Source organism: Micromys minutus (genome assembly GCF_963924665.1).
Source record: "Micromys minutus genome assembly, chromosome: 1".
NCBI classification, from domain to species: Eukaryota; Metazoa; Chordata; class Mammalia; order Rodentia; family Muridae; genus Micromys; species Micromys minutus.
The window spans coordinates 104,749,534-104,763,645 of record NC_137969.1 but is presented as its reverse complement, the minus strand read 5'-3'; the positions used below and the strand labels follow the sequence as shown (position 1 = coordinate 104,763,645).

General features: G+C 45.8%; 1 protein-coding gene across 1 annotated transcript in view; it reads right to left on the bottom strand.

The window, feature by feature from the left end:
- PHF2 (PHD finger protein 2) overlaps positions 1-14,112 on the bottom strand; it is a 65,518-nt gene that overhangs the window by 29,989 nt on the left and 21,417 nt on the right. The window contains exon 2 of the mRNA XM_080928194.1: positions 2,787-2,872. Coding sequence (XP_080784320.1) covers positions 2,787-2,872 — 86 coding nt within the window. The remainder of the gene's footprint in view (positions 1-2,786; positions 2,873-14,112) is intronic.

Sequence of the window (14,112 nt, the reverse complement as noted above, 5' to 3'; positions counted from 1 at the left end):
ACTGTGACATACATGTAAATGGACACACACACACACACTGACATGCCCACACAAACATAAGCAGCATGTTCTGACTAAAGTCTGTGCCCCAGATTTGTAAGTTCAAAACCTCAGTCCTCAAGATGATTAGGAGGTGGGGCAACTTAGAAAAGAAAGCCATGAAACTGAAGTCTGCTTGATGGGGACAGAAACCACAGGAGGCTTCCCTACCCCTCTACCCCACAAGAAGGTGCCAGGGATGCCAGCACTTGATTTTGGACTTCTCTGTCCTTGGAATGACACAAAATGAATACTCCACTATTTAAGCCACACAACCTGTGGCATCGGTTACAAAAGCAAACATAGAAAACAAACAGTGGTGCACAGGTAAGGACACAGGCACCCTATGCACAATCACTCTCCAGGAGCTGGCTTCTGGGCTCCAGGCTGACTGTACAACCTCTGCTCAAACCCCTCCCCCCAACAGGCCCAGGGGCAGGGTTTGGTGATGCAGTGTACAGGCCTTCCCCAGTGGATAGGTTGTTGACACTGTCAATTGCTGTTTCTAAAGATGCTTAGCAACCCTCCAATGCCCCCACCCCCAAAGCAAACTGTTGGTCATTGATGCAACCTGCTCAAACCCACACTATACCTTCATTCTACAGATTCAGGCAAGAGCCCATAAACCAGGACCCCTTGAAACATTTGCAACTCCCAGGAAGAGCTCCAGCCAGGTTCCAACTTCTCTGCGAATCTGGAGTCTCCTTAGAAATGACTCCCAGGTGCACCTGTGGTGTGAACCATCCAGGGCAGTGTGGCCCTAGCATCTTCCGGATCACCCTCATTAGGGCCCCTGGGATGAGCGCACACTGCTTTACCCCATGCTCCTTAAGAATATGCCAGCTGGTGGTCCAACCCTGCTCTGTCCTGACCCAGCCTCCCAGGCCCCAGAGACCAGCTCCAAGTCCTGGTGGAAGCACTCCGTGTTTGTCTTATTTCTGACATAGAGACCCTGAGCTTCACAAGATGCCAGAAGAGTGAGAACACTCCTTCCTGTCCGTATCATCAGGAACTTAGCCTACCCACCTCCAGATACTCTGAGCTTAAGTGCTCTGGGTCTAGGAGGTCTGGAAGGTGCCTTAGAGTTCTGGATGACCATCTGGCAGCACAGCCAGATGCTAAGGATGTGCTAGGGTATAACCAGAAACCAGAGCTGCCTCACCATTTGTCTTAGTCAGTTTCTATTCCTGCACAAACATCATGACCAAGAAGCAAGTTGGGGAGGAAAGGGCTTATTCAGTTTACATTTCCACATTGCTGTTCATTACCAAAGAAAGTCAGGACTAGAACTCAAGCAGGTCAGGAAGCAGGAGCTGATGCAGAGGCCATGGAGGGATGTTACTTATTGGCTTGCTTCCCCTGGCTTGCTCAGTCTGCTTTCTTATAGAACCCAGGTCTCCTAGCCCAGGGATGGCACCACCCAAAATGGGCTGGGCCCTCCCCCCCCCCTTGGTCACTAGTTGAGAAGATACCTTACAGCTGGATCTCATGGAGGCATTTCCTCAATTGAGGATCCTTTCTCTGTGATAACTCCAGCTCGTGTCAAGCTGACACAGAACCAGCCTGTACACCATTCTAACAATGCACATAGGCCAGGCCCTAGAATAGCTGAGAGACAGCAGAGAGCCCAGGAGCTGGGAGAGCCCACCCCACCTCATACTAGCCTCACCAGGAGCCACACCAGGCTCCAATGTCCTCAGTATCTTAGATAAGCTGTGGCCCACTGAACAGGAGTGTGCCCCCCCCCACCGTCAATGTCACCCCCCTAACCCCATTAACTGAGTAATGCTGGTACTGGAGTCCCCTGGTGCCTGTGACTCTCCCATTGCCTGCATTCCTGCCTCCCTGCCCCAACCCACTATCTGCATCTCTCTCATCTTCATCTCTCTATGTTCACAGGGATAAGGTCTCTCAGCTGGCACTGAGCACTGGGGTGAGATTTTCCTGAAAGGACAGTGACATAGTGACTATGATGGGAGCGGGTCACAGTCTCCTGTGACCCATCCAAATCCCCCAGCTCAACCCTCCAGCCTCAGGTATGGGATGTGAATAGTGAAACAGCCAGAGAACGCCCACCTATAGTGTATGTGAGCGCTTCTCACACCAGCATAGGCAGGAGCCCTGAGGACAGGGGCTGGGATAGACTCACGTGCACACACACACACACACACACACACACACACACACACAATGTGAGCACACACACAGGTCCAGTCCATGTGTTCCTACTGCTACATCTCTGTTCTCCACTTGTAAATAGGGCTCAGCATTGAAGTTCAATGCCCACTTAGATAAAATTGCACAGTATGAGCTGAGCCTGCACCTTGGGTACCCCCTAGGACCTGCTACATAGCAGGGCCTAGAGAACAAGGTAGGAAGGAGAAGCATTGGATACAACAGCAGGCACTGTGGAAAAGCTGGGCTCTCAAAGACTTCCTATAGGGGTGCGAGGTGGGAAAAACCAAGCTCCTAGAGGATGGAAAATAGGGCCACACACATGTGTGGCATGGCTAATCTGGGGGCCTTGGACACCCCTTTTATCATCTGAGCCCCAAACCCACACTTAACATGGGCTCGCCTGCTAAGCTAGGTGCTAAGCATGGCCCTGGCAAGGCCTTGGAGATGATAGAGTTGGCATGGCTGCCTCTGAGGGCAAGAGCAAGGGCAGTCAACTGAGCTGGAGGGGTCCCTAGCACCAGAGCCACTGGGCCGTGGCCCTGATGTTCCTCGTGGGCTGAGGTACTTACGTGTGGACTTGCCATGGGTTTTCTCGCAGTTCGGGCAGTGGTAAATGTCGATATCTGGTGCCTCTTCCTCTTCCACCCCAACACAGCTGAAATGGGAGGGACAGACTGTTACTTCCCTCAGCACATTCCATCCATAAGCTCAGGAGGAGCTCTCGCTCACTGCAGGGAACCAGGGCCAGTGGAACTGTGGAGGACAGTGGCCCCTGGAGAGGGAGGGGGAAAAGGGCTGGAGAGCTGCCCTCCTCAAACATGAACCTGCAGTGGGAATCACACTCAGTGGCAGATGCTCACCACGAGGACCCAGTGACTGGCCAATGATGCTGCAAATCTGCCTCAGTGAGGACCACCACCAGCACCACCCTGGGAGAATAAGGGTGTGTCTGGGAGGGGGTCTCGAAACCTTCTCCAGTGGTAGCTGGGGAACAGAACATACTGGGAAGCATGGAGAACCTTGAGCTGAACTACAGCCAATTGTCCCACTCGGCTTCAGGTCAGGGCAAGGTTGAGGGACAGTGATCAACATGTCCCTCCTGAGAGTGCTTCCGGGGCCCAAAATCCTGCTCAGAAACTTGACTCAGGGATAGTGATTGGCCCTGATGTTCACAGCCAAACACCACTTAAGGGTGTGACCTGCAACAGCAACAGGCATCTAACAACCACACCAGCAAGGTGAAAAGGTGGCTCTACTCTTACAAGTGACAGAGGGAGGCCAGCAGGAGGACCTGGTGAAAAGGCAGCAGAAAGGGCAAACTATGGGGGCAAGTGACTCCTGCTGACGGAAAAGTCACTGGGAAACACAACAACGCATCCCTCCAGTGAGCACAGAAGCAGAAACAGTTAGTTACCTGGCATATTCTAAAGTGGTATTTCCTCAGGGCAGCCCCAGAGGCTCCACCCAGAAAGGACTAAGGGTATTGGCTGTCTAGAAACCACTAGTGAACACTCTGCAGGTGACTTTCACATAGGAAAAAACTACAAATCCATCAAAAGTTCCCAAACTGCTTCCAGCTGTATTTAGCATGACTTTTAAAATGTACTCTTCTGCCTTTTTATTTATTTTTTAATGTACAGCCTCATAATGTATAGGCTCATAGGAAACCACTATAAATTTTATACCTATTAAAAATAATCAAGGGGAGCTGAGGAGATGGCTTAGTCCACAAAGGAGATAGATGGCTTGCTGCATAAGCACCAAGACCCGAGTTTAGATTCCCAGAGTGAATGCAAGAAAAGCAGGATGTGGTGGCGTGTGCCCATGTTCCTAACACTGGAGAAAGGCAGGCACTTTCAGGGGGTTCACTGGCTGTATAGCCTAGCCTAACCAGTGAGCTTCGGATCGCAAGTAGAGACCCTGTCTCCAAAAGACAAGCACAGCTTCTAGGAAATGATGTTCAAGGATAACCTCTGCAAACCTTTGGCAAGAAAGGGGAGAGCCTTTCTTGACTTCCTGATGGGCTAGCATACATCTGTACCTCTGAGCTTGTTTCCCATCAAATCAGGATTTCTTCCATATTATTTGGGGAGAGAGTAAAATGTGTATAAGCCAATCCAGTAACACTAGAGAGAATCAACCAAGCCATAAGATTACCAGCTCTTACCTAGATTCACCAAGATAAAGAGAGAGAACTGAAAGACCGTTGAAACCACACATGAAAGTAAAGACACTACCACTGACCCCAAGGAAAGGAAAAGAAAACCTCAAGAGAAACACTGAGAATATTTATAGACCAGCAAATTAGGTAGTGTGGGCAAATGGACAAATTCCTCGGAACACATAAACTACAAAAATTACTTCCCCCAAACAGCAGAGTAAAGCTGTAATTCAGCAGCAGAGTGCATGTTGACCACATCTAAAGCCCAGGGACCAATTCCCACCACCCAGAAACACATATGTATGCACACTGACAAAACATAAAATCAACAGATCTATAGTAAGACATTGTGTCTGTCATTCCTCCCTCAGAAAATTCCAGAGTCCAGCAAGATGGCTCAGTGGTAAAGGAGCTCACTACCAGGCCTGATAGCATGAGATCAGTTCCCTGAACCCAAAAGGCAGAAGAGAACACCTGGTCATTGTCCTCTGCCCTTCACATGTACGCTGTGACACATGCCTAGGCATGAGCACACATATATACATGCACACACATATGCACACGCATGCACACGCATGTGCACACAAAATGAATAAAGTAACAGAAAGGAAAAATCCAGAAACAGCACTAGTGAATTCTATAAGAAACAATACTAGTCTTCCTCAGAAACAAACAGACAAGAAGGTGACATTCCACACATCACCGGCTTTTGGCACTGGGAATAAATTTAGGGCCTTAACCACGCTAAACAAAGATTCTACTTCTTATCCCCAGCCCTCCTGATTACTTTTATGAGATCAATAATTGATTTCAAAGCCAAACAAAAGCATACAAGAAAACAAAAGAGCAACAAGTCTTATTAACAGCAGGATAAAACTCCTCAGCAAAGTATATCATAAAGTCCAGCAGCCTGGAATACCAAGGAGGCCTGTTTCACAATCATGTGAGACTTGTCTCAGGAGTGAATTGTTCAGCACATGAAATAAACCAATGCTTCAGTACCTGCAGCATCACATCTAACTACAAGAAAAGGGTGTGCCCTGGGTCCCACCTGGAGCTTACACAGGAGTGGGGATCATGTGACCTTCATCCACTTCTGAGGGCAAGAGGTTAGGGGCACACCAAGGAGGTCTTCTCTCCCTTACATTTCTGTCTGCCTCTTTCCCAATCCTGCCTTAGCCCCCATCCTTCCTAAGATGCTCTTACCTTACTTATTTATTTTTATTTGTGGGGGAAGGACACAGAGTTTCTCTGTAGCCTTGGCTGTCCTAGAACTCACTCTGTAGACCAGGCTGGCCTGGAGATCCACCTGTGTCTGCCTCCAGAGTGGTGGAATTAATGATGTGCACCACAACTCCTGGCTCATCAAACAATTTTAACTCTACAGAATAAAAATAGAAGATACCTTCCTCAATGAGATAAAGGTCTAATATGAAAACCCCCCAGCTAATATTACAAACAATGATAAGCCAAACCTTCCCCCAGAAGATCTGAACGGAGCCAGGATGCCTACGCTGCCTTCTACTCAACAGTGTTAGAGGGGGGCTGGTCAGAACAATTAGTCAGCGAGATTCAATTAAAACCTTCCAATAGAAAGAGATGAAGTGGTCTTTATTTGCAGAAAACCACATGGAAACATGCATACAGAACATGCTAACCCTAATAAACAAGAAGGGAGGTTGTAGGGTGCAAGATTACCGAACCAACACAGCTGTGGGGTAGACACTGGCAACAGATAATCTGGAAAGAAAATCAAGAAAGTAATGACACACACATCAAGAAAGATAAGTTGCTGAGGGAAATGTGCCTTGAATTCAGGCAAGATTTGTCCACTTCCGAATCAAGGGTAAAAGTTGACTTACAGTCATATGGAATCCTGAAGAACCCCCAAATAACCAAATCTTCAAAAACAGAAATGAAGTTAAGAGGACATATACTTCACAACTTCAAAACATACAACAGAGCCACAGTGACCCAAACAGTGTGTCCCTGGCACACTGACCAGCAGACTAGAATTCAACCCAGAAATAAAAGGTCATTCAATAGGGAAAGACTATTCTCTCTCTCTCTCTCTCTCTCTCTCTCTCTCTCTCTCTCTCTCTGTGTGTGTGTGTGTGAGAGAGAGAGAGAGAGAGAGAGAGAGAGAATTTGAGTGTGTGCATGAGTTTGTAGATGAACACATATGTGTACATGCATGTAGATGCCAGGGCAGGACATTGGGTGTCTTCTGTGCTTTACTGTCTTGAGTAGGATCTTTCTTGAAACCCAAACCTTATCATGTATAGACTAGCAAGCCAGCGAGTTCTCAGGGTCTGCCTCTCTCTATTCCTAATGCCCACCTGATACCCTACAGAAAAACTAACTGCAAACAAACTGGTAACCCAGATATAAGATCTAAAATGATAAAGGTATTAGAAGAAACCATGAATGAAATCCTCATGCCTTTGGATTAGGCAGTGGGTGGCAAGATATAACATTGAAGAAAGAAGCAGCAGCCACAGCAACTACAAATGATAAACTGGGACTTATCGAAATTAAGAACCTTTGGGCATCTAAGATTGGGTCAGGCAACATCTCATAATGGATGGGGGCGGGGCTCATAAAGTCCCACCCCTTCCTGAGGGGCTCACTGGCAGCTGATGATTACTAGTTAGGGAAGAGAGTGCCATTTTCTTCAGTACTGTACCTGTGATAAGTTGCCCGTGCCCCAGTAACTAACCTTTTTCACTCATGCTTGTCCAGAAATCCCAATTAAATTCCGTGTTCAAACAATAAGGAAGAGGGGGCTTGAAACCACAGGGCTTGTTGGGAATGGGAAGAGCTTCAACAGGAGAGAAGCAAACAAGCAATGGGGTGTGCATGTGTGGAAAACATGTGTGTGTGTGTGTGTGTGTGTGTGTGTGTGTGCATGAGGCTACCAAAAAATTCAACTTAATTAAAAAACAGATTTGTACAGCAACACAGTTGAGAAAAAAAAAAGGCTGCTTATAGAATGAGAAAATATTTTTAGATTCCATATCTGGTAAGGGTCTAGCATCCAAATGCATAAAGAGCTCTTATAGTGCAACGATAAAACAATCTAGCTTTAAAATGAGCAAATGACTCAAACAGACATTTCCCAAGAGAAGATGAATAAGCAGCCATCAAGCACACGAAACGATGCTGAACATTCGGGTTGTTAGAGAAGCGCAAGTCAAAACCCACACTCAGTGGGACGGCTACAATTTTTTTATTTTATGAAGACATGGAGAGACTGTGATCCTTCTATAATTTCTTCAGTTGAGAGATATAAAATGGTCCAGACACAGAAAAAAAATTGATTTCCTCAGAAAATCAACATAAATGAAATATAAGCCAGCAGTTTCATTTAGCTATACATCTAAGATTTAAGAACTGGCATTCTGTCGATGCCCTATTCACAAAACGTAGTGGGATGGACTGTTACTCAAGTGGGCACAGCATCCGACATCCCAGACAGGCCAATGGACCAACAAAGTGGTCGTGCACATAAAACATTATTTTTCTTAGAGTCTACACATTCAGCAACACAGATGAATAGAAAAATACTACATTAGTGAAAAAAAGTAACATACAGTGTTGATGCTGTATAATAACTCACAGATACAATGTCTACAACAAGTAAGTCTCAGAGAAACAAGTGGCAAGTGAGGTCCAGGGTTGGAAAAAGAGAGAATGTGGGTTTGCAGCTTGATTTAAAGTGATTTTATGGATCACTTATGGAGCATCTACACTGGCCACAGAGTACTCGACACCAGCCATTGAGGATTCACACCAGCCATGAGGTATTCACACCAGCTATGGAGTATTTTTACACTGGTCGTGGAGAATTCACACCAGCCATAGAGGATTCACAGATGTGATGGAGCACCACACAAGCTTTGGAGCACTTTACACAGCCATGGAGAATTCACACCATCCATGGAGCATCCACATCAGGTATAAAGGAATCACAGTAGCCGTGCAGCCCTCACACAAGCTATAGAGTACTCGCCAACCACAGCACATCCATAGTGGCCATGCAGCATTCACACCACCGTGGAGCCTGTGCAAAGGTTTTGGTTCTGACTTGCCTATCAGGAAATTCTCTTCTGTGAGCCTATTTATAGAAAGGATTTGCTTACAGAAAAGCCAAGCGTGGCAGGTAGAAAGCACACACTTCCCTAAGCATGAATCGAGTCCCCTAGTGTTACTCAGCTCCACAGCTGATTCACTGAGCACATCTCAGATGTCCCTGATGACAATGCTCTGTGTCCTTTCTAAGAAACTCAAGGTCAGCTGTTCCCCTCCCATTCAGAGGCAGCTGTGCCACTCCCAGAGAAAGGGAGAAGCCTTGGGTCCCTCCAAGTTTCATTGCCACAATCATTCTACTTTGGGCACACAACAGAAGTATCCCAGGCTAGGAGCATGAGTGGACATGAAACCAAGGGCCAAGACGCTTGCTCGTGAGGACTGAACTAACAGGCATGTCACGGCTACATGTTAGGGCTGCATGTTAAGGGCTGCATTTCAGAAGTCTGACTTCTAACTCACTGAAAAGTAGAAAATCATACTTATTGGTTTATTTAAAACAGCATTTGTTGGGAAGAAGTTAGCAAGGCCCACATACTTGCTATTCTAATGAAAGGCAGGTCAGGACCCGTGTGTGGTGTGTACACATGTAAGTGTAGCTCTCTGGAAACAGGCAAGAGAATCAACATAAGTTCAAGGCCAGCCTAGTCTATATAGTTGAGTTTTGGGAAAGCCGGAATTAACTGGTAAGACACCTCAAAACAAAATGAAAAGGGGTGGCTGAATGCATCTCTGAAGAACACTGCTCTGTCTCACCTATATAGACACTAAGAAGACACTCCCTCCCAGAGCCCTACGGGGTCACTGCATCCACCTCCTGGGCACAATAATAAAGACAATTCAGGACAATGGAACAGCTTCCTACTGCACTGAGAAACATCAGGATCCAAAATAAAAGATCACTTGCAAATGAGTCACAGGCACCTAAGAGACTTGGGTTTAGCCCTGAAATGTGTGTCAAAGTCATAGCTGTGGAAAGACCATTTTCTGTACAAAAATCATGCGAGAAAATGGTATCTGCCCGACTAGTGACTAAGCTGTAATTTACAGTCATAGAAAAGGCCACCACAGTAGGAAATGCCCACCGAACTGGCAGCTAAAAGGGTGTTGCTGACTGTGCTAGTTAGCTGTCACTGTGGCAAAACACCTGAGAAAATCAGCTTTAAAAGTGGAAAGACTTATTTTGGCTCAGAGTTTGAGAGGCCTTGGTAGAGAGTCACTTGGCCTATTTCTTTGATCCTGTGGTAGAAAGCATTATGGTGGGAACATGTAGCAGAGAATCCTGTCTTCCTCAGCACAGCTGGGAAGCAGACTGAGAGATGTGGGGGAGGGATGGGCATGCCCTTTCAGGACACGCCCCTGAAGCCCTTACTTCCTCCCACTAGCTTTCACTTTCTCAAGGTTCTGCACTACAGGCTGGACCAAGCAACCAACACACAGGTCTTTGGGAGCACATTAATATCCAAATATTAACACTGAAGACAAGCCCAGGCATCAGCCCTAGCAGGATCCCATGTCATCATGAGTTCATGGGTGAGAACAGCTGGTATTGTGTGTGTGTGTTATATGTGTGCACAAGTTCATGTGTGTGCATGCATATGTGGCTGTGAATGCATGTGCAAGCATACATGTAGAGGCCAGAGATCAGCACTGGACATCGTCCTTGGCTGCTCTCCATCTTTCTGAGACAGGGTGGCTCACTGAACCTAGAGCTCACTGATGCTGGCAGGATGGCAGATTACCTGTCATCCCTCTCCCAAAAGATGGAGGTTTCAGGCATTCACCAAAGCTTTTAAATGTACGCTGGGGACTCTACTTCAGACCCTCACACTCACACAGACCCTCAGCTCAACACACTTTACCAACTGAGCCATATCCCTCCAAAGTTAGAATTTGTTAGTATTCACACAGTGAAATACATGTAAAAGTCTGAGTATGTGATGTTAGCTATTAAAGGAACCTCATGTGGACTCGGTAAATACCTTACTACTGAGTTATACCCTTAGCCCTTAAAGACTTTTAATCATGAAAAACTGATTTTGTTTCAATCAAAGCTATCTGAATGTATATCTAACTTCATTTTAACATATTTTTTGTTTGAGTATGGTGGCACACACCTTTGATCCCAGCACTTGGGAGGCAGAGACAGACAGATCTCTGAGTGGAGGCCAGCAAGGGAGACCCTGTCTCAAATCTATAAACTCTCTGACACACACCGATAATCTTTACAGAATACTAGACAAATCAAGTGCTGGTGCAGATGGACTTTCAGAGACAGTAGCCAGAGAAAAATGGAAGGCCCTTGATCAGCACAAAGACACAACTGAACGTCACTCATCCAGCCTAACCCTCTGGGTCACAGGAAACCCAAGTGAAAGTCTTTGTTTGCCTGGGAAACTGGGCCTCCTTCAGCCAATCAACAGCAGCACCATGGGAGGGACCAAGAGGGAAGCTTCCTAGAGTTCAACTCTAAAGCAATACAGCCTCAGTATTAACACTCTGGCACCACATGAGTTCAGCTTCCAGAAGAACCAGAGAAGAGGCAAGCACGCAGGTGTGCATGTACGCCCTTCTATGTGTCAGGGTGTGAACAAAATGCTTGCTCTCCAAACTACGAATATAAAGCACACTAAAAGCAATAACAAAATACACAGACAGTAGTAGGCAAGGTTGCTCAGTGGCTAGGGTACTTGCTGCCAAGCCTGATGACCTGAGTTCAATACCCAAGACACACTAGGTAGAAGGCGAGAGCCTTCTTCCAAACGTTGTCCTCTGACCTCCATATGCATACCTGGGCATACATGTGCACATTCACACATACACACTCAAACACAAAGGGACCTCCAGAAAAGCCGGTGGTCAGAAGAAAAGCTCCTTACCTACATAGAAGCAAGGATGGACTTAGATGCAATTTCTCAAAAATCTTGTAAGCATCAAGAGTATGTGGTAAACTATTTAAAGGGTTTGAAGGATCAGAGAACATATGGGGTTCGGAGTGTAGCATTTTTAAACTTTGCATGTGCATGTGGCAGTCAGAGGGGCTTGCCGAGGTTCTCACTTTACTCTGTGGGTTCTGAGACAGATCTAATAGCCCCGGGCTGGAGTGCAATGTCTCCTAACTCACTTAGCTGCTCACCAGGCTCCTTTTAAATTTTAATTAATTAGTTAATTTTTGTTTTTGATATGGGTTCTTACATAGCCCATCCTGGCCTCAAACAGTATATATCCCAAGTGTGAGCTTGAACTTTTGGTCCTCCTGCCTCCAAGTCCCAAGTGTTGGGGTTATAGGTGTGCAGCACCATGTTCAGCAAACTATCCTTCAAAGGTGAAGAAAAATACCTCTATTTTAGAAAAAAAAAACTGTGAGGACTAGATACCAATGTACCCTATTTCAAAGAAATGTTAAATTAAGTTCTCTAGAGAGAAAAAGAATTACAAAGGCTAGAAATTCAAATTATATAAAGAAAGGATGCTATTAAAAAGTAACTAGTTAAACGTTTTAATTTCATATTCTTTAACACTTTTAGCCACTGATTTAATGTGCGGGGGTTGGGGGGGGGTCTCTGAAGAAGCTGGAGAAGTCCTTGCAGGAGTTGGTTCTCTCCCACCATGCCAGGCCCAGGCAGTGAACTCAGGGGGTGAGACTCTCAGCAGTACAGCCTTCACCCAGCCAGTCATCTCACAGGCCCCTGTTTCTCATATCCTTCATTGACCCAAGTAATAAGTATCTGTTCAAAATAATAGCAACAGTGTATACTATGTCTGATGCCCATGGATAAGTCAAGTTAAAAACACAACGTTATAAAACATGGAAAGGAATCCTTAAAACACTCGTCTTCTACCAAGGGCAGTAGGAGCCCTGTGAGAGGGGACATGGAGCAGGCATAAATGTACACTGTAAACTCAGAAGCAACCATCGGTATCAGTAACGTTCTGCTGCTGCGATAGGAGGCCAGGACTGAACCTGACTTATATGAGAGCTGACTTGGTGCATGGCTCCAGAGGGACAGTCCATAATATTGGGGAGAAGCTAAGAGATGACATCTTCAACCACAGAAACAAAGTAGAGAAAGCAAACCAGAAGTGGGGTGAGCTTACAAACTCAAAGCCCACCCTCAGTGACATACTTCCTCTAGCAAGGCTTCCCATCCTGAACGTTTCCTAACATCCCCAAACAGTGCCACCAACTGGGAACCAAGTGTCCAAATGCATAAGCCCATAGGGGACATCCTCATTCAAACTACCACAAGTCATTAAAACTGTTTATTTTGAAAGTATCACTGTCAGGAAAAAGAAAACTAAAATCCTACAATATGCTTAAACTAAAGCCAAAGTCGGTATAATAAGAGAATGAAAGAAGAGAGAGTGAATGGAGCAACAGCTCAGTCGGTCAACTGTCACACAATGTGATGATCTCAGTTTAACCCCAGCACCAACACTGGGTGGCAGAGACAGGAGGGGCTCTGGGCTTGCTGACCAGCTAGCTAGGCCAGCTGGTGAGCTCTGGATTCAGTGAGAAACACTGTCTCAAAAAGATAAAGTTAAGAAGCAACTGAGGATGACATGTAATATCAACCTCTGCCTGGAGGCACAAAGGTGCATGCACATCTACACGTGCAAGTGCACACACATACACACACATATGGTAATAAATAGAAGACAATAATAGATGTGGTAACTATTAGCCCAACTATATCAATAACCACTTTAAATATCAGTGTTTTAAATGCACCAATTAAAAGGCAGACACTGTAAAATAGATAGCAAAAAAAGAAACAGGAGCCAACTATGTGTTGTCCAGCAGAAACCCACTTTGCATGTGAAGACTCAGGCTCACTAAAACAGAAAGCCAGACTTTGCAGTAAGCATCCTTACTGGCTGAATCATCTCTCCGGCCCTGTTGATAACTTCGTAGATGCAAACACAAAGCCTGATTTATGAAAGAATTGGCAAGTTGGGTTTTGTTAAAATCTAAAAACTGCTCTAAAAAAAGAATGCTGTTTTGAGAATTAAAATAAGGAGCCACAAACTAAGAGACAATACTTGCAAAACATACCTGTTAAAGACTGGTTCCAACATTTGCAAGAATTCTTAAAACTCAACAAGAAAACAGACCAATTTTTAAATTGGGCCCTAGACCCTCATGAAGATCTCTAGATGGCCATTACAGGACATGAGCATGTGGCAGACTATCAATGTCACATCACCAGAAGATGAGAATCAAAGCACAGTCCCACAACATGCTTGCAAGAACGGCCAAAAGCAGAACCCTGAAAACACCAAACATTGGTAGGAAAGGGGGTGACCAGAACACTCAGCAATGGTGTCACAGCCATTGTGTGCACTGAAGCTTTGTGGTTTCACAGGAACATGAACATACTCTTACTGTGTGATTGGTATCTACCCAGGAGAGCTGAAAACACACACCATTAAAACCCGTGCAGGGTCATAAACACTAGAATGTAGAGGTGACAATGATGCTCTCCAGGAACTGAATGGATGGATCACTAAACAGTGGCACATCTGGGTGCCATCAGAGCAGGACTTGAAGGGGACCAGGGCTTAACATCTGGGTGCCCTGAGAGCCCATACAGAGCTCGTAGAAGAGTGGGAGACAGCAGTGCTGAGATGTCTCCTTCCAGACA